The sequence below is a fragment of the Lepus europaeus genome, chromosome 5, assembly GCF_033115175.1.
Source record: "Lepus europaeus isolate LE1 chromosome 5, mLepTim1.pri, whole genome shotgun sequence".
In the NCBI taxonomy this organism is placed as follows: Eukaryota; Metazoa; Chordata; class Mammalia; order Lagomorpha; family Leporidae; genus Lepus; species Lepus europaeus.
In genome coordinates, this window is record NC_084831.1 from 78,237,515 (window position 1) to 78,263,564 (window position 26,050).

Genomic DNA, 26,050 nt, shown 5'->3' on the forward strand with positions numbered 1-26,050 from the left:
GGCAAAATATGAGACATGAAAAGCTCCCACGTATGCAGTCTGAGCAGCCATCAGTGGCTGAAACACAAGGGCTGAAGCGAAGCTCCCAGCTGAGGCTCTCCGTAAGGGATCCGGCCTGCTCATCCGCATACCTTTGACTCTGCTTTCTAGAAACGGCTAGTTTCCAAGGGGCACCTCTTTCTCCTTTCTCTTAGACCACAACAGGCTGTGTCTGCAGCTACTGTCCTCGATGGAGCAGTCTCGGTGCCAGCAGATTTACTTCGCCATCAGTGTCCCTGGAGTCTTTAAACACAAAGTTAGGTCATATAAACACACACGCAGGCACACGCATTGCACACGTGTGCACACTTGGAGCAGCACACTGAGGCCTGTTTCGCTCCCAAGGAGGCTTTAAACCTTTCCCTTGTTTGTTATTATTAAGTCAGCCTTTCCTCGGAATGTTCCTTTAGTTAAACATCAGGTTGAATCTGGAGCCTTTAACGGATTTGTTATTCTTAGGTTCCTACTGAACACCTAGCTACTGGCTATGTTTCTTTGAGGGGGAAAAAATTATCGCCCAAGCATCTCTAAAAAGTTCAAATGCATACAGGAAGAACTACAGAGGCTTTCCAAGAAGCTACCTAAGGAGGCTCAAGTAACATTATTTATCATTTATTTTGGCCTGAGCCCTTTAACAACATCCTCTGTGTGGAGGCAGCAGAGCCCAGAGCGCCGGCGGGGCGGGCAGATGCGCTGAGCACTTCCCAGGACAAGCAGAAATCCACCCTGCGTGTTCTCAAAACGCCCAGTGTCCCTGCTTTGAAATTATGGAAGACAATATTTAAAAAAAAATCTAGCAGTGATCAATTCAGACTTCAAATAACACTGTCCACGGGCTTTGGTGGAGACAGGTCACCCCAGAGGAGGCCCGGGTGGGCAGAGAGGCGTCCACAGCTTAGGAGCTGCTGCTTTTATTGCAGATTGTGCCTTGGCTAATGCTGTCTTCTATGTACTGGCTGCCCGTGTCGCTCTTGCTGAGGACCGTGGAGGGCACCCGGGAGGGGCGCCTCTCGGGGCTGCTCTCCTGGCAGAAGCAGCAGATCATCTTCTTCATGGTGCTGTACATGTCCTCGTCCTTGTACGAGTAGATGATGGGGTTCATGACGGAGTTGAGCAGTGCCAGCAGCAGGAACCACCTCTTCACGTGCTGCACGCCGCACTGAGTGCAGTTCAGGCCGTCCAGGAGCAGCACCACCAGGCCCGGGGTCCAGCAGACCACAAACGCCCCTGGGGAGAGAGAAGAGGAAGCAACAGGTGCTCAGACTCCAGGCTGCTTACTCGGGCCTCCTTTCTCCCAGCTTTTGGTCAGTGGCATCCAGGGATCGTAAGGACTTGTTTGGGCAACTGCAAAGCAGACTTGCACCCTTCATCTAAGCAAATCTGTGCTTTGGGAAGGCAAACAGCTGGGAACTGCCTTGATTATCAGCCACATTCTAGTTCCCTTTCTTATCTGCAAAGAAGCACTGCACATCCATGATCTCTGGCTGTTCTCTGAACCATGCTGGGTGGCACCTGCTATCACTGTCCACACTTGACAGCTGAGAAAATTGTGGCTCAATTCCAGGGTGAAATGGTGGGGGAGGACTCCCTGCCTCCAGGGCTTACACACTTAATCTTAAATTCTTCTGTTTTCTAAATTAGATTTTTTTTTTTTTTTGGACAGGCAGAGTTAGACAGTGAGAGAGAGAGAAACAGAGAGAAAGGTCTTCCTTCCGTTGGTTCACCCCACAAATGGCTGCTACGGCCGGCGCGCTGTGCCGATTCGAAGCCAGGAGCCAGGTGCTTCCTCCTGGTCTCCCATGCGGGTGCAGGGCCCAAGCACTTGGGCCATCCTCCACTGTCTTTCCGGGCCACAGCAGAGAGCTAGACTGGAAGAGGAGCAACCAGGACAGAATCCGGCACCCCAACCAGGACTAGAATCCGGGGTGCTGGTGCCGCAGGCGTAGGATTAGCCTATTGAGCCGCGGTGCTGGCCTCTAAATTAGATTTTTTTAGTGCTTTTCTGCAAATAAGATGGACTACAGCTACTGCATTCTCCTAGTGTTTTAACTAAATTACCTACTCACAAATTTCATTCTTCATACATCTGTGTTGATGCTTAGGAAGCACTCCATTCTTGTTGACATAGTCACAGGCTATCTGCTTAATCATAGGCTCTAGGTTTAGATTTGTTTTGCCTGAAATAAATGTTTCATGATAGGATCGTTAGAAACATGCTCTTTAAATTCTGCAACAACTGAATGTGAACAGTGAAGTCTCTTCTGAGTCTCCAGGCAGTGGGTCATACTTATCTCTGAATTCTGTGATAGTTTTCTCCTAACATGAGACAGAGGCTCAACACTGCCCAACTTAGTTGTAATAACCTCTGATAGCATTAATAGGTAACCTTTATGCTTACTATAAGCCAGATGCTGGTGTCAATTCTTTCCTTGACTAACGCATAGGACCGCTCTGTGGAGTTTGGCATTATTGTCCCCAGTAAAAAATGAGGCTCGAGAGAATTTCACTAACTTGCCTATGATCAAGTAGCTTTTAAGGGATACCTATTTTTGAACACAGGCAGTCTTTCTCCATAGGCTGTGCCCTTGTCCACTGGGTGACCCAACTCTGTAGTATGCCCATTCAACAAAGATTCATCTCATTTTTTAAAAAAGATTTATTTGTTTATTTGAAAGTCAGTTAGGGCCCGGCGCTGTGGCTCACTTGGTTAATCCTCCACCTGTGGCGCCAGCATCCCATATGGGCGCCGGGTTCTAGTCCCGGTTGCTCCTCTTCCAGGCCAGCTCTCTGCTGTGGCCCGGGAGTGCAGTGGAGGATGGCCCAGGTGCTTGGGCCCCTGCAACCACATGGGAGACTAGGGAGAGGCACCTGGCTCCTGGCTTCGGATCAGCACAGCGCCAGCCATGGCGGCCATTTGGGGAGTGAACCAACAGAAGGAAGACCTTTCTCTGTTTCTCTCTCTCACTATCTATAACTCTACTTATCAAATAAATAAATAAAAATAAATAAAAAATTTTTAAAAGTCAGTTATAAGTTATATATATATAGAGAGAGACCTTCCATCCACTGGTTTATTCCCCAAATGGCCACCACAGCTGGAGCAGGGCCAGTCTGAAGCCAGAAGCTTCTTCCGAGTCTCCCATGTGGGCCAAAGGACTTGGGTTATCCTCTGCTGCTTTCCCAGGTGCATTAGCAGGAAGCTGGATCAGAAGCAGAACAGTCGGGACTCAAACCAGTACGCATATAGGATGCTAGCATTGCAGACTATGGCTAACCCTGCTGTGCCACAGTGTTGGCCCCCTCATCTCATTCTTTAAATGTGCTAGGAGCTATAGCAGACAGTCAACAAGGTAGAGACCGACCAAACATCCAGAAAGCTAAAATGCTAATGGAAGAGAGAGACTAAACAAGCGAGTCTATACAGTGTATCACCAACTAGTTATGCTTACTGGTTGGAATGGGTTCTGGAGAGTACTACTGTGGTTTTAACTTCTTTCCAGCAAGACAAGTAAAGAATTACAGAGAAGTGCTGGAAGGCAGGAAAGTTCTGTGCTCAGGTCTACACCTGATGAGCTACTCTAGTTAGGTGAATTACTTCTCTGAGCCTCTATTCTCTCCTTTATAAAATAAAGATCATGAACTGAATTGGCTGGGAGGTGGTTGGAAGGATTAGAGATAACGGAAAATGATGCCCAACACTGTGTTTGGTTTACTAAGTAGTGATTATTCTAGCTTCTTCATTCCCAACAAAATCTGATGTCTCTGAAGTAGCTGGAGGGTCTGGTCCTCTGTTTCATGAGTATAGTTCACAAAACACTCCCTTTTTTCTCTGTCCTCTATTGTTACTGGTCTCGGTGATGTATGTGGACAAAGAACTGGATGTGGAGATAAGAGATCAGAGATGTGGGTCCTAACTGCATGGCCCTGGGCTTTGCTCAGTTCTAAACTGAGGACTGCAGGCTAGGTCTGGGATTTTTCAAAACATGGGTCAGGATTCCTTGGTGGATATATAGTTTAATGGGTTCGATCAGTTTTTTTGTTTGTTTGTTTTTGTTTTAAATGACAGAGAAGAATAGAGTAGCTCCAAGTACATAATGTAGACCAAGGGAAGCTCTCTTTCATGAAAAGTGTTTTTTAAAAACACATTATATTTATGTATATATTGCATATAAATAAAAGTCTATTTCTTACTACTGGGCTTGGTCAAACATTCTGAAAACACCAGTGCAGGAGACAACTCCAGTTACAACAGTAACAAGTGTTAGAACAGTAGCACTTGTATTCTCTGACTCTCCCAGGGAGGGGGCTGCCAGGCAGTCCTGAGAGGAGAACCACACACAGCAGACTTCAAAGCACTGGAGCTGCCAGGTCGGAAGTAAAGAATCTTTGCTACATGCGATCGCATAATTCCAAAGAAATCCTGCTGGAAGTGTTCCAAGGCCCTTGTATTAATGGGAAGGAGGGGAAAACTTTATAAAAGTACACATCCCAATTTAATAGAGGATATTACTTGCAAACTAACATAAGGAGGGAAATGCAACTAAAAGAGAAAAACTCTCAATACAAAAGAAAGGAGGTAGCAACAAGTGCAATATATGAAGAAAATGGAACAACTGCAGTTTGATGATGGAAATGAATACAAATACATTGATAATCAAAGTCAATGAAAATTAAGATATAGTTTAAAGACAGATGAATCTAAGCAACTTGAGGTCTAACATTATATCCTTATGAATATTGACACAAAATTTATCATCATGCAATAATTCATATTTATTTTCCCTTTGTGTCAAATTACATAAAATAAACCACTCAGTTAACCCTTGACAACTTTTTGTTGAGTAATAATTTTGTATCTGGCAGTAAGAATTTAAATAAATTAACTCATGTAATGTTCATATCGACACTTGGAAACAGGCACTAATACTGCCCTCATTTTAAGCCTGAGGGAACGGAGGCACAGAGAAATTAGGTGACATTCTCAAAGTCATACAGCTGATCAGAGGCAGAGGCAGGATTGCAGTCCAGGAAGCCTGGGTCCAGAGCCTGCACTCTGTCCACCTGCCTGGCTGCCCACAGTGGGCCACAAAGTGAGTAATGGGAGATGGGCGGAGATACTTCTGGACTTTGAAGTCGCCACTGTTGGTTTGCTAACAAAAGGGTTTTCTGGCCAGAGAAGGAAGGAAGAAAGGAAGGAAGGAAGGAAGGAAGGAAGGAAGGAAGGAAGGAAGTTGGATTGGAGGGAAGGAGGGGGGACTGGAAAGAAGGAAACAAGGGAGGGAGGGACAGAGGGAGAAAGGTAGGGAGAGGAGGAGGAAGGCGGAAGGACAACAAACGTAGAGGCTGGCCATGGGGTTAGAACAGAGACAAGCATCTCTGCTCTGTCCTTATTCTGTTTCCAATGGCAGCAAAGGCCAAGGCATCTGGGAAGAGCAGCCCCCTAACACCAGGCTGCTAAACTAGAGCATGGCTGCTTCAGGGAAGTTGCCCTGAGCTGACCGCATGCCCGGGGGAACATGGCCATTCTGACTCCTCCGTCCAAAGGCCAGGCTTTCTTTCCAAACACATCTCAGAACAGATGCTCAGTTCATCCAGCAGTTTGTTGGTGAGGGCTTTTTACTCTGTGTCATCAGCTATATATGAAGCACCCAAGAAAAAATTTAAAAGAAGAAAATGTCAAGAATGGTTTTGGCTCTGGGAATCTGTAACCTTAGAGAGACCTTAGAGAATGCGTATAGAAAGACACAAATGGGCAACTGTTCTAATTCTTAAAAGCTGGGAAAGTCTGCGTGTGTGTGTGTGTGTATGTGTGTTTGTGTATCTGAAATATATGTATCAGCCAGTCCCCTATTAGTCTTCAATAAATTGTAAAAGAAGAAACTAAAAGGTTTGCTGTTTGTGTGCTAGTGTTTAGTCTCAATGCTCGGACTACAACTGCTGGGAACCAGAGGGGTTCAGAGAGAAGAGGTCGTGCTAGGCCCAAATCTCTTTAAAAACAAACAGGAATGAGTCCAGAAGTGTCTACCTGGGACCCAGGAGGTCTGGTTCCCCTGGAGAAGAAAAGGCCCAGAAAAGACATGTGTTAGCCATCTCCCAGAACCTGAAGGGCATCACACAGCGAGAGGAAGCACAGAGGCGTCTCGGGCCGTGCCAGAAGGTCACCTGAACAAGTGGAAAAGGACAAAGAGACAAGACTGGGATGTCACACCTCCTCCAAGCAGATGAAGGGACGGCAGAGAGGAGTCTGCTGTTCAGCACACACACAGCCTCCCCTGACCAGCCACTTCCTTTGCCTGGATTGTCCTGAGACAAACAAGGGCAAGGGATTTTTTTTCCTAAATGAAAGGGAGGGCTTAGTGTTCATTTTACACGTAAAAAAACTCCCTAAATTCTACTGAACTATGAGTTTCTACTTCTCATAAAATTCAAGTAAATATGACTTATTTCACGTACACAATACGGGAACAGGATGGTTAGGCTAAGAACTGATTATAATGGTTTCACTAAGATGTTGGTTCCCAAGCTTGGCTGGCCATCCATACTACCATGGGAGATTTTTAATCATGCAAATTCTGATTGGGATCCACATCAGATCCAACAATCAGAACCTCAGGGGGATATGAAAATCTGTAGGACTAAGAAGTTCCGTAGGTAATTATGATACACGATTAGTTTTGAGAACTATTTATACTGAGTCCAAATGGCTTCATCAAGCTGATTCCGTCAGCAAAATCACAGACTCTTACAGACTTAGCAATGAGCCATGGAAAAGACTGTGGGTAGAATTCTCTAAAACAGGAAAATAAGCATCTGTAGAGATTAGTATCTTCAATTTGTACTTGGACAAATGGGCACATAACACATAAATACGAGGAATCTTCAAAAAGTTTGTGATTTCAAATATATATTATGAAAAATCTATGCAGATTTCAATTAATTTTTGTACCATAATAAACTTATCTTTGAATTCCATTTTCCATAAATTATTTATTTGAAAGGTAGTGTTAGAGAGAGAGAAAGAGGAAGAGAGAGAAAGAGAAAGAGAGATCTTCCATCTGCTGATTTACTCCTCAAATGGCTGCAATAGCCGGCCAAAGCCAAAGCCAGGACCCTGGAAATCCATCTGGGTCTTCCATGTGGGTAAAGGAACCCAAGTAGTTGGGCCTTCCTCCTCTGCTTTCCCAGGCACACAAGCAAGGAGCTGGATTGGAAGTAGAGCAGCTGGGACTTGAACCTGCACTCATTTGGGATGCTGCATTGTGGGCAGCAGTTTAACCATGCTGTGTCACAATTGCTGGCCCTTTTCCACAAACTTTTTGAAGTATCTTCACAAATTTACCAACACTGGTAGCAAAGCCACTCTATAGGCCACGCATACACAGTTCTCCTCCAGGCCTCTGTTGATTACTTGGTTTGCTCTGCCAGGCATGCCTTCCCACCTCTCAGTGCAAGGTCTATGTTTCTTTCTAAGCTTAGCTCATATTCCACTTCCTCCACTGAACCGCTCCCATTTCTCCAACCCACAGTGACCACTCCCCATCCCTATTCTTGTGGCACTGGGTACATTATTTGCTTAACTCCATGCTAGCATTTCCTGAGAGCTCTGGGCCATGCCATGTGCGTAGGGCTTCAATGCTCCTCTCTTTCAAACCTGCTACAAGCTCACTACTCTTTCCATTATCTCCATCTAACATGAAAAAGTTGAAGTTCAATAGCTTTTCCTAGGTTCAGAAGCCAACAAATAGAAGAGTTATATCTCGAACCCGAGCCTTCCCAATAGACGCTCTTGAGCACTATGTTATGATGGAGATAGGTTTTAATACATGAGTCCTATCTCTCAGACACATTACAGACTTACTAAGCATGCAAGCTGTGCCTCACACCCATTTGTATCCTGAGAACTGAGCAAGAAGCCCACATTTAGTAGCAGGAGAGATGAGTTAGGTGAATGTAACTGAAGTTAATTAATAGTCAATAGAGGCTTCCTTTCCAACTTGGCCCCTATGAGATGGCTCTCACAAAGAAGGGTGGCAAGAAGAAGGGCCATTCTGCCATCAACCAGGTGGTGACCCAAGGGTCCACTATCAACGTTCACAAGTGCATCCATGGAGTGGGCTTCAACAAGTGCGCCCCTCAGGCACTCACAGAGATCCAGACATTTACCATGAAAGAGAGGGGACTCCAGATGTGTGCATCGATACCAGGCTCAGCATCAAAGGAATAAGGAATGTCCCATACCACATTCGCGAGAGATTGTCCAGAAAACATAATGAGGATGAAGAGTCGCCAAACAAGCTCCATGCTTTGGTTACCTATGTACCTGTTACCACTTTCAAAAATCTGCAGTCAATGTGGATGAGAACTGATTAAGTCAGTACAGCGCCAGGTACTGTACCAGATGCAGCTCTTGTTGATGTAAGTAGTGCACTGTCTTGCCCATCAGGGACTGACAGGGATGGAACCTGAACATGGTGACTCTAGTACTGTCACAGAAAATTAGCTGAAGTGATGAAACACAGCATGATGCATTTGAGGAATTCCACAAAGTTTGGGATGGCTTTTAACCAGAAAGGCAACTGAGAAGGGAACATGGGGCCAGACCCAAAGGACCCTGTGTGAAGTACTCAGGAGTTTGGATTAAAGCACAGACACTGTCAGCCTTTTACAACCAGGAGTTCATCCAGAGACTTTAGTCTGAATGCCTTCAGACATCCATTGTATATAATGAAATAACTTCTTCCAAGTATCTACAATGATATGAATTATATACTGCTTTTGAGAAGATTAAGGAAATATTTCTCTATTCTATGGTTCATAAAGAAACCCTAATGAGAAAGCTCAGATCAAAGGTTTTTCAGACTCAGTAGCAACTCACTTGGTTGTGAAATCAATTTAGTTGGTTTGCAATCAGCAATTTAAAAAAAGGTGAATCAGAAAACTTCAGAGTACATCAAGTATAGTACGAAAGTTATTTCAGCTATATTCCAAAACATATGTGTATTGCCCTGTGATATAGAATGTATACATTTCTCTCTCTCTCTCTCTCTCTTTTTAAAGATTTATTTATTTATTTGAAAGTCAGAGTTGCACAGAGAAGGAAAGGCAGAAAGAGAGAGGTCTTCCATCCGCTGGTTCACTACCCAATTGGCCGCAACAGCCAAAGCTGAGTCGATCCAAAGCCAGGAGCCAAGAGCTTCTTCCAGGTCTCCCATGTGGGTGCAGGGGCCCAAGGACTTGGGCCATCCTCCATTGCTTTCCTAAGCCACAGCAGAGAGCTGGATCAGAAGTGAAGCAGCCGGGTATCAAATCGGCACGCGTATGGGATGCTGGCCAGCACCCACAGGCTTAACCCACTCTGCCAGAGCGCCGTCCCTGAATGTATATATTTCTTATTGTGGGATTCAATTTTTAAAATCAGAAGCTTGAGATCTGCTTCCACAGATCTGTGGCTGAAACAATTTTTTAAAAATAATATCACCCATATATTTTTGAAGATTTATTATTTATTTGAAAGGTAGAGTTACAGAGAGAAGGAGAGACAGAGATCTTCTATCTGCTGGTTTACTCCCCTAAAGGTTTCAAAGCCAGGAGCCAAGAGCTTCTTCTGGGTTTCCCATGTGGCTGCAGGGGCCCAGGGATTTTGGCCATCCTCCACTGTTTTCCCAGGTGCATGAACAGGGAGTTGAATTGGAAGTGGAGCAGCTGGAACTCGAACCAGTACCCATATGGGATGCTGGCACAGCAGGCCACAGCTTAACCCACTGCTCCATGGCACTGGCCCCTCCAACATTTTTTTTTAAAGTAAAGAAATATTTCACCAAAAGGAAACGTACTATTAAACTTCATAATCAGAGCTGCTCTGGCTTAAAACTCAAACAAACAAAAAAAAGTCGGGGTGGGGGGAAAGGGTGTTGGCTGAAGTCTTGCATTGTAACATGTGCTCTTATCTTTGCACTCCAAAACTCCTCCCCCATGCACACACTGAGGAACTACTTGGTGCCAAGAAACTCTTGGCAACTCTACTGACCACACTTTGAAAGCTACCATTATAGAATAGTGGTTCCCTGAAGAATTCTAATCAATGGTGTGGATAGCCTTATATGGTTGGCCTTTGGTATCAGGGAGAATTGTTTCTAGGATCTCCTATGGATACTAAAATCTACACATGCTCAAATATCTTATATAAAATGGCACAGAATCTATGTACATGCTTCTATATAATTTAAATCATCTAAACATTATCTGTAATATCTAATACAATGCAAGTGTTATGTAAATAATTATTATACTATATTGGTTAGCAACAGTGACAATGAAAGTCTGTACTTGTTCAGTACAGACACGACCATTATAAGTCTAAGTACACAGTACACATCAACAACGACACAATTATTTTTCAAAGATTTTTGATCCTTAATTAAATCCATGGATGAGGAACCCTTGGATAGACTGACAGAATTGGGTTTCATTTTTAAAAATTTCTTTGTTTTTGAAAGGCAGAAAGAGAGAGATCTTGCATCTGCTGGTTCACTCCTCAAATACTCCAAACAGCCAGGGCTAGTCCACGCTGAAGCCAGGAACCTGGAACTCAGTTTGGGTTTCCCACATGGGTTGTAAAGACCCAACTACCTGATCTGTCATCACTGCCTCCCAGTGTGTGCATTATCAGGAAGTAAGATCAGAATCGGAGAAGCTGGAACTCAAACCATGTACTATGACATGGAATGTGGCGTCCCAAGCAGCACCTGAAGTGCTGCACCAAAGGCCTACCACCCCTGCCCCGCCCAATTGTAATTCTGAGAACAGCTTTATCTGAGTACTCAGGTGGAAAGGAGGCATGTAAAACTAAAGTCTTGCTCCAATGGCATCAGCCTCGCATGAGTGCCCTTACCCAGTCCTGCCCGATGAGATACAGAAGAAGGTGTGATCTGGGCATCTCCAGTTTTAACCAGTTCCCTGGGGAATGCATGATAACATTTGAGAACAATGACTCTAGGCGGGGAGACTCCTTAGGACTGGCAAAAATCCAGGTGACACTGACCAAGATCCCCAAACAGTGGGTGTGGAGATGAACAGAAGTAGATAGGTTTGAGGTGGTGAGGAGGAAGGTACCTAAGACGTCATGACGAGTACTGGTCTAGGAAGCGAGGTGGAAAAAAGAACCCAGGGAGGCTGGGTAGCGTGTGGCTGGGATAACTGGGTAGGGGAGACAGAGGAGGGGCATGTTGACAAGGTGGAGATTTTAGGCAGTGGGCGCTTAAGAGTGTCTGGAACCCCTCCGGTTGGGATGTGGAAGGCAGCCAGAAGCAGGGGTCAGAACCTTGAGAGCTCCAAGTTGAAATGTGGACTCGGGACTCAGCAACAATAGGAGGCACTGAAGCCTTACGTCCTTCCATTAATAAATATTTCCTAAGTAAACATCTATCATGTGCCAACTGTGAAGAGTGAATGTCTTCATGATGATTAAGTTTGGAGAGCAAATCTAATGTCCTATCATCAAGTGATGGGCAGTTACATCAATAAGAAGCAATCATTTTTTTTTATTTTAATGACTTTTTAATTTTACTTGAGTGTCTGTTTCAGAGACTCACTAATAGTTCAGTTAGACAATATATGCGCTTTCCTTTAATAATTAAATAAAATAATTTTAGTCTATACCAAAAATCAATAAAATAAGTTCAATGTTAATTTTTAAAGTATATCATATATATATATGAATATTCAATTACAGTATGGAGATGACACTTTAATTATTGAAATTTAAGGTAATCAGAAACATCAACTTAAGGAATGTCTAAAACTTTGGAAGGAGGCTACAATTAAAAATGAAAATGTTGGCCGGCGCCGTAGCTTAACAGGCTAATCCTCTGCCTTGCGGCACCGGCACACCGGGTTCTAGTCCCGGTTGGGGCGCCAGATTCTATCCCGGTTGCCCCTCTTCCAGGCCAGCTCTCTGCTGTGGCCTGGGAAGGCAGTGGAGGATGGCCCAAGTCCTTGGGCCCTGCACCCGCATGGGAGACCAGGAGAAGCACCTGGCTCCTGGCTTCGGACCAGCGCGATGCGCCGGCCGCAGCGGACATTGGAGGGTGAACCAACAGCAAAGGAAGACTTTTCTCTCTGTCTCTCTCTCTCACTATCCACTCTGCCTGTCAAAAAATAAAATAAAAAAAAAGAAAGAAAGAAAGAAAGAAAAGAAAATGTTGGTGACAAGTAAAAATAAGATCTTTCAAAATTCCTAATCAATATTATACTTAGACAATTTGTAGCCACTGCTCACCCCGATTTGGAAGTTTACAAAACATCTCAAACAATGCTCTGGCTGTGGCTTCATCTCCACATTCTAGGAAATGAGCAGCACATCACTTGTGTGTGGGAGACATGCCTTCTGGAATGTATTTAAGATGGTTCAGGAGCTGGGCTTGCAGTGCCATGCTCAAGGTGCAGCTTCAGACACCCACACCCCACATCGAAGTGCCTGGTTGGATTCCCAGCTCCCTTGCTCTCAGTCTAGCTTCTGCTTATGGGCACTGTAGCAGGCAGCAGGCAGTGGCTCTAGTACTCGGATCCCTGGTACCCATATGGGAGACCTGCATCTAATTTCATGCTCTTGGCTTCAACAGGGCCGACCCCTAGCTGTCAGGGGCCTTTTGGGAGTGAACCAGCAAATGGAAGCTCTCTCTCTATATATCTCTCTACCTTTCAAATACAATGGAAATAAATTAATTAATTAAGAAGAGATTGAACACTCCTGGGGTTTAGGTTACAGACAGGATGTTCAGAAAACTGGGGCTAGATGAACCCTGCTCTTCAGAACTCATCCTTTCCTCTTCTATCCAGTGATCCTAGAGGCATATTTCCATCTGTGTAAAAGCTCATACATGGAATTAAGAAACAAACAACTTGACATGTGAGTGGCACACAGATAAAACACCCTTAACAATACAAACAACTGCACAAAGTAGTCTCACTTTGGCACATGGACTACTAAGCTCATCAGCCAGGAGGATATGATTTAAATCTGTTCACTCTGTTATTCTTTGCTTTTAGCCCAGGAAAAAGCAGCAGGACACAAGCAATAATACTAACCTAGGAAGCCACAGGGCTGTCTGATTTACGAAAATAGAAAATTACAACTCTACATAAAAATCAGGTTGTGGACCTCATCCTAGGGAAGTATTCTTCTTCCTTGAAAAAGAGTTTTGAAAGTAAAATTTTGAAGCACTTTTCTATTTTGGGTTAGAAGCATTATAATGTATGAGTCGCATGAACAGAATATTCAGGTGAAAATTCACGAATGGCATTAAGGAACTTGCTCAACAATTTTAAAATACAACTTTCAGATGTGGTGTGCATTTAGATTCATATTCATTTACCCACAGGATTTTTTAAAAAATGTATTTATTGGAAGGCAGAATTACAGAGAAAGAGGAAGAGAGAGAGGGAGGAAGAGAGGGGGGCAGAGAGAGAGGAGAGAGGGGAGCAGAGAGAGAGAGATGGATCTTCCATCTGCTGGTTTACTCCCCAAAAGGCTAGAATGGTCAGGGCTGGCCAAAGCCAGGAGCCTGGAACTCCATCCGGGTCTCCTACACAGGTAGAGGGGCCCAATGACTTGGGCCACCTTCTGCTGCTTTCCCAGGCACATTAGCAGGGGACTGGATTGGAAGTGGTGCAGCCAGAGCTTAAACAGGCAAATATATATGGGATGCTGGCATTACAGGTGGTGGATTAACTTGCTGCGCCACAACGCAAGCCTTTACCCACAGAATTTTAGAAGCCCAATGATTGAGAAAATAGATTGTCACATAGGTGGAAGGAATGAAAATATGATTTGGTAAGTCTGAATTATTTATAGTGTAGAAAACACAAAGATACTTCAACTAGGTGACAAGGAGTCAGATATCCCCCAAATGATTCATTTAGCAGCACTGCTACCACTGCTGCATCTTTTGCCTCTAACAACCGGTTTAGACACTTGCTTTAAATTTGTGGCCAGCTTTGGAAAGCTGGAAATCTCGATGCCAAGGAGTTGTGAGATGAAATTTAAAACACAGTCATACCAGCTAGAACCACAGCCTAGACCTAATTCTAGTGTTTAACTCTTGGCGATAGTTGGAAATCATAAACTATGTAAGTAAGAAAACACCATCTCCACCTCCAGATGCCACGTTAAGCACCATGTGTACTGACCAACAATGCTTCACTCCCTCACTAATGATCACACCAAGGGCTCTCTGGCATCTAAGGAGAGGTGTGAGGTCAGCTATCTGGATGGGCAGAGGAGCAGCTGTTTGCTCAGTAGTCTTAGAGACTGACAGATCCCAACTAGCCCTGCCCAAGGATCTGAAGTTCTTCCAGCTGGAAGCATGCCTGTGGATGAGGAAGGCCTTCGTTGTACCTCCCGGAGATGCACATTAGCTGTAGGTACGGAACATTTTATCACACAAACTGCACTAGCACAGAACAGGGCCCTGAGGGAATGTAAGAGGGCTCTCTTCTACGGAGCTGAAAATTTTTGAAAGGACTAAAAGCATGGGGCAATGCACAGGAAAGTCAACTAGAAGAGGAAACCAGACTCTGGGCGTTCAGACGGCACAAAACGCTGTTCTGAGCCCAGAGGAAGGGAATGGGAAGTGAGCAGGGACTGGAGGAGTGGGCTGAAACCATGCCGCCTGACAGAGATGAACCTGGACAGATTCCAGCACAGTAGAGCTCAGGGCTGCCAATGTCCTCACATGGAGCTTCCGCTCCTCACCCGAGCCCAATGGCCATCACTAATCACCACAACACTACTGGCTTCGGAGCCCAGCTCTGACACGGAGTCCTTTGCTGTCCAGTTCTCCAGGCAGCCTCCAGCCCTGCAGGGGAACCTCTCAGGGAGAGAAAACTCAGTTCCCATTCCTCTTCCAGTAAAAAGAGCATAGGCCTGAAATCAAGCAGATCCGAGTTGAAATTCAGTGTTTGGGGGCTGATGCTGTGGCATAGTGGGTAAAGATGCCGCCTGAAGTGCTGGCATATCATTAGGGCACTGGTTCCTGTCCTGGCTGTGCCTCTTGTGATCCAGCTCTCTGCTTATGGCCTGGGAAAGCAACGGAAGATGGCCCAAGTCCTTGGGCCCTTGCACCCATGTGGGAGACCTGGAGGAGGCTCCTGGCTCCTGGCTTCAGATAGGCGAAGCTCCAGCCATTGCAGCCAACTGGAGAATGAACCAGTGGACAGAAGATCTCTCTCTCTCTCTCTCTCTCTGTGTGTGTGTGTGTGTGTAACTCTGACTTTCAAGTAAATAAATCTTTAATATATATATTTAATATACATATTTCATATATATACATATATATATATGAAAGAAATTCAGTGTATGAGTGAAGGCAAACCATTCTCTTTTCTGGGTCTCCTATTAGCTATGAAATGAACAATGGGACTTTTGTGAGAATCTTTGAGACAATTTGTGAAGAAGGCCAAACACAGAAAACGCTCAGAAAATATGAGTTTCGATTGCCCACAAGTATTGGTTACTTCCCCTACTGTGCTTCTTATGCAATTTATAGGCAGTGCCTCAGTAGCAGCTGTGTGCCTACAGGTGTATGTGCATGGGTGTGTGCACACTCACATCTTAGTCCATTTGCTGCTGCCATCACAGAATACCACAGACTAAGAAAATGGTAAACAATAGGAATTTATTTGGCTTGTGAGTCTGAAGGCTGGGAAATGCAAAACCATGTGGCCCAGTATCTGGGGAGGACTTCTGTGCTGTGACATATCATGGCAGGAGGGCAGGTAAGGATCACAAGATCGGGGGGAGGGGCAAGCTTAGCACAAACCTGCTCTGGAGATAACTAGCTCGGTCCCAGGATGACGACATTGGGCTATTCATGAGCACATAGTCCTCACAGCCAAACTGCCTCTTAAAGGATTCATGTCTTAATATTATTGTAATGGCAATTAAATTTCTTTTTTTAAAAGATTTATTTATTTATTTGCAAGTCAGAGTTACACAGAGAGAGAAGGAGAGGCAGAGAGAGAGAGTGAGTGAGCGAGCGAGAGCGGTCTTACATCCGATGGTTCACTCCCCAGAAGGCCACAATGGCTGCAGCTGTGCCAATCCAAAGCCAGGAGCCAGGAGCTTCTTCTGGGTCTCCCACATGGGTGCAGGGCCTAAGGACTTGGGCCATCTTCTACTGCTTTCCCAGGCCACAGCAGAGAGCTGGATTGGAAGAGGAGCAGCAGGGTCTTGAACTGGTGCCCATATGGGATGCCGGCACTTCAGGCCAGGGCGTTAACCCACTGCACCACAGCACAGGCCCCATGGCAATTAAATTTCAACATGAGTTCTGGAGGGGACATTAAAGCCACAGTACTTGTGCATTCACACTCACAATTAATTACACTCCCCCATTTCTATACTCTTGTACCTGCCTTGTTGACTGACATCCTCAAGAGAGACAGATCCCTTATCTTACCCAACTGAGACTATCCAGTGCTTAGCCAAGTGCTAATAGATGCTCACTAGATGAAAGAGTAAGGATTCTTTATTAGAGTCCAAAACCTAGAGTACAATCTTCATAATGTCTCTGCTCTCTGTTTCTTCACCTATATATTAACGTGTTGGACAAGAATGACCTGTAGCACTCCTTCTGATGCTTACATTTGATGGTTATGGTTTTTATTCAGTTTGCTTTAATTACAGCCAATATATAGCCCAGGTAACTGAGAAGAAAGGCAAAAATGGATGCCTCGCATAGCACCAGGTGAGAGAATTCTGCGCTACAACTTCAGATGCATGTCATGATCGCAGCAGAAACTGGGGTCTTGATGGGGCACTCAGAGCACTTTTGGACATTCAATATTTATTCAACTAGTGTACAGGGAGCATCTAAGTCTTAGGCACTGTGCTGAATCACCAGCAATAACAAGGAGACCGATGTGTAAACGGTTACTATGCAGGCATAAACAAGATGCTGTAAGGGTCTGACTCATCGTCTCCATGAGAGTGAGAATGAGTGTCCCCGGTAGCATCACCATGGATTGAGGTTTGTTTTGGCTTTTTGATTTATTCAAGAGGCAGAGAGACAGAAAGAAATGGATAGAGGGAGAAAAACCATGACCTGCTGCTTCACTTCCCAAATGCCTGTAATGGGCTAGGGTTGAACTTGGCAAAAGCAGGAGATAGAATCTCAATCCAAGTCTCCCACATGGGTGGCAGAAACCCAGTTCCTCGAGCCATCAACCACTGCATTAGCAGGAAGCTGGAGTCAGGAGCTGGGACTGAGTCCCAAACCCGGGTACTCCAATGTGGGACATGTCTTAAACAGTAGACTCGACACCGGCCCCGGATGTAGGTTTTAAATGGATAGAAGTATTAGGAATACCTCTGGCTGTGCATTGTGGATAAAGGCCATGCAGAAGGGACCACTGGATTGGTGCTCTTGCTCCCAGGACTGGACTTTTTCTCTCCCTTCTACTATCTTGTTAGGGAGGGAGGGAGGAGAGGAGTGTGGTTTTCTTCTTGGAACCATAGCTATGGAGTGCATGAAATCTGTTCTCTTTATACTAATAAAAAAAGATTAAAAAAAAGAAGTCTATGACTGCTGCACTATGCTTATAAGATACCTCTGTTTAAAGATACACCATTAAATAAAATATTCCAAGGTTTTATAATAACTCTAAGAGGTTTCTAACTCAGAGAAAGTTCCAGGAGGCAAGGTCAGGCCTGTCCTTGTCACTAGGAAAGTGGGCAACCCCTCAGGCCCCCAATTCTTCCCTCCTGAGGGGACTCAAAACCATGTGAGTGAGCAATATTGCATTCTGTGTACCAACAGAACCCTACCAGCCATCTAAGTGAAGGGAAAACCATCACGCAGACATTGTGCAGGCATCACATCACCTGTGGGTGAGGCCGCCCAGGTGTGGACTGCAGGGCCCCTGGAAATGCCAGCCACAGAGCCTGACGGCGCCCACGGAGCTGTGCAGTGTGACGACTCTGCCAGCAGTCACGTCACTACCCAACAGCTCTCGCGTAGCTCAGGAGTGCTCAATAGGCACATCTTGTAAAAACTGACAGAAGTGATTTTTACACAGTTTGAAGACTATCTGCTAGCTCATTTCACACAAGTCAGTATTTGTCATTTCTGATGAACACTTTATCAGCAAACTTCGACAAGAATTTCAGTCAAGGTTTTAGGTCAGAAATGTTCTTCAGTGAGTACTGTGGGTCTGCAAGATTCTTTTTCTTTCTACTTACTTGAGGCTTTTTTGAATGGTTAAAGTTTTTTGTGTTTTTTTAAGATTTATTTATTTTAAAGGCAGAGTTACAGAAACAGAGGGAGAGGAAGAGGAAGAGAAAGATCTTCTATCCATTAGTTTATTCCCCAAATGGTCACAATGGCCAAGGCTGTGCCAGGCCGGAGCCAGGAGCCAGGAACTTCTTCTGGGTTTCCCACGTGGGTATTGGGACCAAGCACTTGGGCCATCTTTGCTACTCTCTCAAGTGCATTAGCAGAGAGCTGGATTGGAAGTGGAGCAGCTGAGGCTTGAATCAGGGCCATATTGGATGCTGGTGTCACAGGCAGCGGCCTTACCTGCTATGCCACAAAGCCGGCAGCAAAAGTTCTTATTTTTTAACTTTAAGATTTACAAAACCCCTCAGAAATCTAGAAATTTTTTTTAAAGATTTATTTTACTTATTTGAAAGGCAGAGTTACAGAGAGAGGTAGAGATAGAGAGAGAGGTCTTCCATCCTCTGGTTCACTCCCCAGATGGCCACAATGGCCGGAGCTGTGCCAATCTGAAGCCAGGAACCAGGAGCTTCTTCCTGATCTCCCACGTGGGTGCAGGGGCCCAAGGACTGGGGCCATCTTATACTGCTTTCCCAGGCCATAGCAGAGAGCTGGATTGGAAGTGGAGCAGCCGGGACTAGAACCAGCATCCATATGGGATTCTGGCACTGCAGGCGGTGGCTTTTACCCACTATGCCACAGTGCTGGCCCCCCAAATTACTTTTATCCTCTTCCTTATAAATTTTATTATGTTAATTTTTTTGCTGTAAGCATGTTTTTGTTTTAAATAACACACCCTTACTAAAACTACTTCCATTTCTATTTTGGTGACAAATATCCAATATATAGTATATACTATATATATTATATATATAATTTAAAGATTCACTTATTTATTTGAAAGGCAGAGATACAGTGAGAGAAGGAGAGAGGGAGGGACAGAGAGAAAGAGAAAGAGAGAATCTTTCATCCTCTGGTTTTCTCCTCAAATGACCACAACAGCCAGGGCTGAGCCAGGCCGAAGCCAGGAGCCAGGAGCTTCTTCCAGGTCTCACACGTGGGTACAGGGACTGAAGAACTTGGCCATTTTCTGCTGCTTTTCCCAGGTACAGCAAGGAACTATACCAGAAGTGGAGCAGCTGGGACTCAAAATGGTGCTCATACGGGATGCTGGCACTGCAGACAGAGGTTTAACCCTCTACACCACAGCGCCATCCCCCAACAAATATATTTTCATGGGCTAGATTCTATTGCAAAAATGCCACAAGAGGATTCTACAAGTTGTGAAACTAGAAGTTGACGATTGCTTCTCCCAAGGAATGTTTTCATGCCAGTTTCACTCCATTCTGTGTAATTAGTTTACTAAATAGGAAGATACCCAGTAAGAACATAAAGTCATTAAATGACAAACTTATGTAATAACTCTTGAGGTGGAATCAATAAAAATAAACTGTGTAAAATGTAAGGTTACTGAAATATTAAATTTTTGTCTACTGGTTGTACATTAAGTAAAAAAAAAGTCCAAAGGTAAAGAAAGAGAAATATACTGGACTGTACACTGAGCCAAAAGGTCCCAAAGGAGCCCTTCCCCTAAGATCATGACTATGGGTAGTCCCCAGCTGAACACAGGGGATGGGGAGGTGGAGGCCACCACAGAGTGTTATGAGGTGGAGGACCCTAGGTTCCTTTATTTATTTACCATCAGATGATGAAGGGCCACATAAGTCCAACTTCCAGATAATAGGCTTAAACAGCCTTCAAATAGAAGCACTAGCCCCTTTCCTTAAGAAATGGAGCCTACTCATCACAACTTGGCTGTTTTTTAGTTTTGCCTTTTAAATTTGCTTGAGAGGCACACACACACACATACACACACACAGACTGAACTCCCTTCTGCTGCTTAACTCCTAAAATGCCCATAATAGTAGGGACTTGGCCAAGCTGAAGCCAAGAACCAGGAACTTAATCCAGATCTCCCATGTGATTGGAAGGAAACCAATTTATTTTTTTTTTTTAATTTTTTGACAGGCAGAGTGGACAGTGAGAGAGAAACAGAGAGAAAGGTCTTCCTTTGCCGTTGGTTCACCCTCCAATGGCCGCCACTTAACCTGGTCTCCCATGGGGTGCAGGGCCCAAGCACTTGGGCCATCCTCCACTGCACTCCCTGGCCACAGCAGAGAGCTGGCCTGGAAGAGGGGCAACCGGGACAGAATCCGGCGCCCCAACCGGGACTAGAACCCGGTATGCTGGCGCCGCAAGGCGGAGGATTAGCCTAGTGAGCCGCGGCGCCGGCCTGGAAGGAAACCAATTACTTGAGCCATTGCCTGCTGCCTCCCAGGCTGCATAACTGGAGGAAGTTGAAGTCAGGAGCTGTAGGTGTGTATCATGCCTAAGCAATCCAAGATGGGACACTGGCATCTCAAAGGATGACTTAACCACTAGGCCAAATGCCTAGCCCTCTTTTCCTTTTCTTGATGATTATGTCATCGCTATGAGCATCTGTTACCTGCAGAGCGGGTGATATTACTAGACAGCTACCCTTCGCTTGTCCCCAGTGAAAAAGGTCCTTAGCCATCCATGGCCAGTGTGTCAGTGTCTCTAACAAGCCATGATGGGTGTTCCCCACTCCCCTTCAGTTGGCTGCTTCCAACATATTGAGAGCTTAGAATGCAAATAACCAAATTTGGTAAGAATTGCAACTGAATAAAGTCAATGGAGCTCTGAAGAATGATATCAGCAACAAAGCACATCGAAAGGCTTTGACACAACAGTATGTATTGAGAGGATGTTGTCCACCAGAGGTACAGGTGCCAGAAGACTGTTTTATAGACCATGTCAGTATGCGGACACCAAGAAGACACAATTCATATCCATATGAGCTAATTTCAATAATTCAATCTGTCCCATGAAAGATGGAAAACTAACTCACTATCATCATGACTATCTAAAATCAAATCAAAACAAAAAACAATCCCCCAAAAAAGGTTACTAAGCAAGTTAAGTTTAAGTTCCACCTGAGATCTTGACACTGGCACCAGGACACAGGAAAACACTTTGCGTTCCTTTTTCATTCTATTCCAAGCCCACACAGTGAAAGCGAGTGAAGCAAGCATCTGCACACACACAGAGTTAAAGATAGTCTGCTGTGAGTACACCCTGCTAATTCTTAAGTACCCAGCTTCTCCAATAACTCACTTTACTTTTTTATGATTTATGCTGTCAAGAAGAAAATAATCCAAATAGCAAACATGTGTCATTTTAATGTGGCCAGGTTAGAATTCAGAGTACCATTCAAATTCTGTCAAAATATCTTGTACTTGCTAATCCTTATCATATCTGACTTTTCTTTAAGCTTTTGCAATTAGTGTTTACCATACTTTGTTTCAAAGGAATGCAATGTAGCACCACCTTGGTTTTCTAAAGACTTTAAGTTTTACTTTGTAAGACGCAAAGCAATGCCACTAAGTGCACACTGTTCAATTCCAAGAATATGGCAATAATTACTGATTAACCTCATTAACTGGGGGTATGGAAAGCCACAGGAGCAACTATGGACTTGTTTTCTTACTTTCCTCATTCCTCTAGTCCCTGGCAGTTGCACTGCCTTCCTTGGCCCAGTTTTTTCACATGCTCTTTTATTCACTTTTCTTTATTTTCTCTTTTTCCTTAGGAATTCTGCTTGATTCTGCTTGCATCCTATTTGTGATGGCAACCTCACCTAACTTAACTCTTTCAAACTTAAAGAGCACTCACTTGACTTCACTGTTAAGATCCTGCACACATCATTGCTGTCTGAGGACCTCATGCATCATCCAAAAAACACTTACGGAGCTTCTACGAGGAGCCAGTGTTAGTGCTGACTGCTCAGGAAAGGGATAGCAAGACAGACACTGGGTCTTTCCCAGTTCCTGACTTCATTAGCTCCTTCTCAGAGTTTCAGCTCAGGAATGCCTCTTTGGAGAGGCCTTTTCTTTGTGCCATAAAAGCTGTGTCCAGTTTAGTCATTCCCTAAAATATTATTATGCCAGGTTTCCCTGTATTACTCCATGCAATTATTTTCTTATGAATTGATAGGGTGAGTGATTTATTTACCAAATGCCACTGGCCCGGTTGCAAATGAAGGCTGAGATCAGGGATTTTCCTGCTTAATTTACTTACAGGCTCTTCCCACACATACAAGGCTACCTACTTCCCCTCTACAATTCTGATTCCATGGAAGCGACCCAAAGAAGGGATGTTTAACAAATGCCACATAGGATTCCCATGCTCAGGCAAATGTGGGAATTGCTGCATCTTACATAAACCCTGATCTTCAATTCTCTTTGGCCAATCAAAATGTTTGATGACCATATCTCCTTCTATCTCACAAAGAACAAGGTTCCTCAGAGATGCTCTACTGCAAAGGAGAGGATCTCCAGCTCTGATACGTTCTGGAGTCTCCCCTGAAACATCATGTCCTAGTAATGAATGGTACAGGCCTCACGGGACTTAGGAAAAACCATTGCCAGTAAGGTTCATGCTCAAGAAAAGCACTGGTAAGACCCAATCTTGTTAATAACTTACTGTAATGAACAAATTATGCCACTAGACAAAGTTAAGAGCTAAATGCTATCTAGAAACATTTTCTTATCTTGTACTGAGCAACTTTTCAAAGTTTCATAGACGGAATGTGATGGGAGACTCATGCATACAGTGAGGATGGAAGCAGAGGTGGAACACATGGTAGGGACATAAACGGGAAGGGAAGGGGGAGGGGAAAGGAAAGGCATAGAAGGGAGGCAGACAGACATGGCAGGGACTACAAATAGATGCCATGGAGACAACCTGGACATGAGGGAAAAGGGGTTACTCTTTGAGGTAAGCCCTCAAATGAAGTCACCAGACAGAGATACTGCAGCTCTAGGTTGGCTAGACCTGTATTGCTGTGGACTGAAGGCAATACCATCTAGGCAGAAGAACACCATCAGAGCACGGAAGGACCCAATTCTATTCCCTTGGGGAAAACTCTTGGTCAAGACGTCAAGGTCAGGCTGTTCTTACCCCTGGACTCTCTCTACTGTCTGATCTTGTTCAAAAGACAACTTTGTTTTTCAAGTTTTTGTTTATTTTTTAAAATTTTTAAAAACTTTGTTATGCAAGTTTCATGTATTACATATATAGAGATTTAGGAACATAGTGATACTTCCCATCCTACCTCCATCTTGCCCATGCTCCAAATTTTCTTCCTCCACCTTCTCCCATTCCCACTCTTAATTTTTACAACGATCTATTTTCTGTTTGCTTAGTGATCATGTAGTTAACTATACAATAAGTAAAAGAGTTCAACAAACAGTATGAAGAAAAAAAAGCACTGTTCCTCAACGGAAGAGACAAGGGCTGTAAACAATCATTGAATCTCAAAATGTTCATTTCACACCAATACATCATATTTTACGTACTCTATTAGTCACCTTGGATCAGGGAAAACATATCTCTTTTTGGAACTGGCTCATTTCTTTTCTTTTTTTTTTTTTAATTTGACATGTAGAGTTATAGACAGTGAGAGAGAGACAGAGAGAAAGGTCTTCCTTCCATTGATTCACCTCCCAAATGGCCACTACGGCCGGAGCTACGCTGATCCGAAGCCAGGAGCCAGGTGTTTCTTCCTGGTCTCCCATGCGGGTGCAGGGCCCAAGCAGTTGGGCCATCCTCCACTGCCCTCCTGGGCCACAGCAGAGAGTTGGGCTGGAAGAGGGGCAACCAGGACTACAAGCCGGCGCTCATATGGGATGACCGGCACTGCAGGTGGAGGATTAACCAAGTGAGTCATGGTGCCGGTCCTGGAATGACTTATTTCACTAAGTATAATGATTTCCAGTTGTGTCCATCTTGTTGCAAAACACAGGATTTCTTTCTTTCTTTCTTTTTTTGCTGCTGAGTAGTACTCCATAGTGTATACATAACATAATTTCTTTATCCAGTTAACAATTGATGGACATCTGGGTTGATTCCATATCTTAGCTATTGTGAACTGTGCTGCAATGAACATAGAGTACAGATAACTCCTTCATATGCTTCTTTTTTTTTTTTTAAGATTTGTTTATTTATTTGAAAGTCAGAGTTACACAGAGAGGAGAGGCAGAGAGAGAGAGAGGTCTTCCATCCACTGGTTCACTCCCCAGTTGGCTACAATGGCCGGAGCTGTGCCAATCCAAAGCCAGGAGCCAGGAGCCTCCTCGGGGTCTCCCACGTGGGTGCAGGGGCTCAAGGACCTGAGCCATCTTCCACTGCCTTCCCAGGCCATAGCAGAGAACTAGATCAGAAGAGGAGCAGCCAGGACTAGAACCGGCACCCACAAGGGATTCCAGCACTTCAGGACAGGGTGTTAACCTGCTGCGCCATAGCACCAGCCCCACTGATTTCTTTTGATTTGAGTAAACTCTCAGGAATCGGAGGGCTGGATTATATGGTGGGTCTATATTCAGATTTCTGAAATATATCCATACTGTCAAGGCTGTGCAAGTTTACATTCCTACCAAAAGTAAATTAGGGTACAAAAGGCAACTTCTGATTATAATTGAACTTGCCAGTTACCTGAACCCCTTGGTAATTATTTTGCTTTTGTCCAAATAAATACATTGGCATTCTAGATAGACAGACAGACAAGACAGACAGACACACACACACACACACACATACACACCCCCTACCACCACCACCAGAGAGGGCAGGCAAAGGGAGGAAGGAAAAGGCAAGCTGGCTCTGACCTCATTCCTTGTTCACGTTCCTCCCTCGGCCACTATTCATGCCCAGTGATGCCTCCCCATTCTTTGGAGGCCAGCCCATTGTCAGACTCCGTGCAAAGCTTTCCCCAGTCACTCTCCCAAGGGCTGAGTCACATGTTCCTGCCCCACACTTCTATGGCCCCCTCCACACTTACTGTCTCAATTACTAGGTTTTCCTTCTATCTGGCCACTAGACTGAGAGCACCTCCAGGGCAGAAACACTGCCTCAGTCACCATGGATTCTGGACATCTGATGGGACGACCTGTGTAGAAGGTGCCCAGTTTCCAGGCAGGCATGAAAGGAAAGTTGAAATGTCACAGAGAAGAAACACAATGAAAAATCAAACATTCTCCCTGTTGGGCTTTCATGTAAAATGTCTCATTCCAATGCAATGTTTTCAGATGGAAGATTTCCCAAGAAATCAACCTTGATCACTTTTTGGTACCATCAAGTCTACAGCACTGAAGGAGACCCACCTCTTCTCAATATGAATTTATCCCTAGTCTATTCTATTCCCAAATTTCTCAGGTTGGTGGTTGGAATTTCAAAATACACTCTGTTATGAGCACATGGATATAGTAAGTCACTCATAAAGTCTGCTTCGTCCATTTACAGTTCATTGCTTCATAGAGAGTTGCAGACTTAGAGCAAGTTGATTTGCAGTGGTTTTATTCATTAATCTATTCTTGGCTAGGCATATCCTTTTTTTCTTTGATAATATTTAGAAAAATTTCCAATCATTTCCTCCCAAATTGTGAGCCTTGTCTTACATAAGACCCCACCTGTCCCTGCAAGGGGTGGAAGAAGTGTCTCTGGTTTGCTGGTTATTTCTTCAAGATCCTTCAGATACCTCTTATACCTCTGTACCGGAAAATGAGATAATTCTTAAAACATACAATTCATATAGACATATACACTTATATTTATGTATAATATACACACATATGTGTGCATACTTTACTATATTTGCTTTA

At 44.4% G+C, this 26,050-nt stretch overlaps 1 protein-coding gene and 1 pseudogene across 1 annotated transcript in view; one reads left to right on the plus strand and one right to left on the minus strand.

Annotated features, from left to right (window-relative positions):
• Nucleotides 1–934: 934 nt before the first annotated feature.
• The window catches only part of LPAR3 (lysophosphatidic acid receptor 3), a 93,571-nt gene continuing 68,455 nt past the window's right edge, over nt 935–26,050 (minus strand). Inside the window, exon 3 of the mRNA XM_062190100.1 lies at nt 935–1,266. Coding sequence (XP_062046084.1) covers nt 935–1,266 — 332 coding nt within the window. The remainder of the gene's footprint in view (nt 1,267–26,050) is intronic.
• On the plus strand, nt 8,048–8,409 carry LOC133760492 (large ribosomal subunit protein eL31-like; annotated as a pseudogene).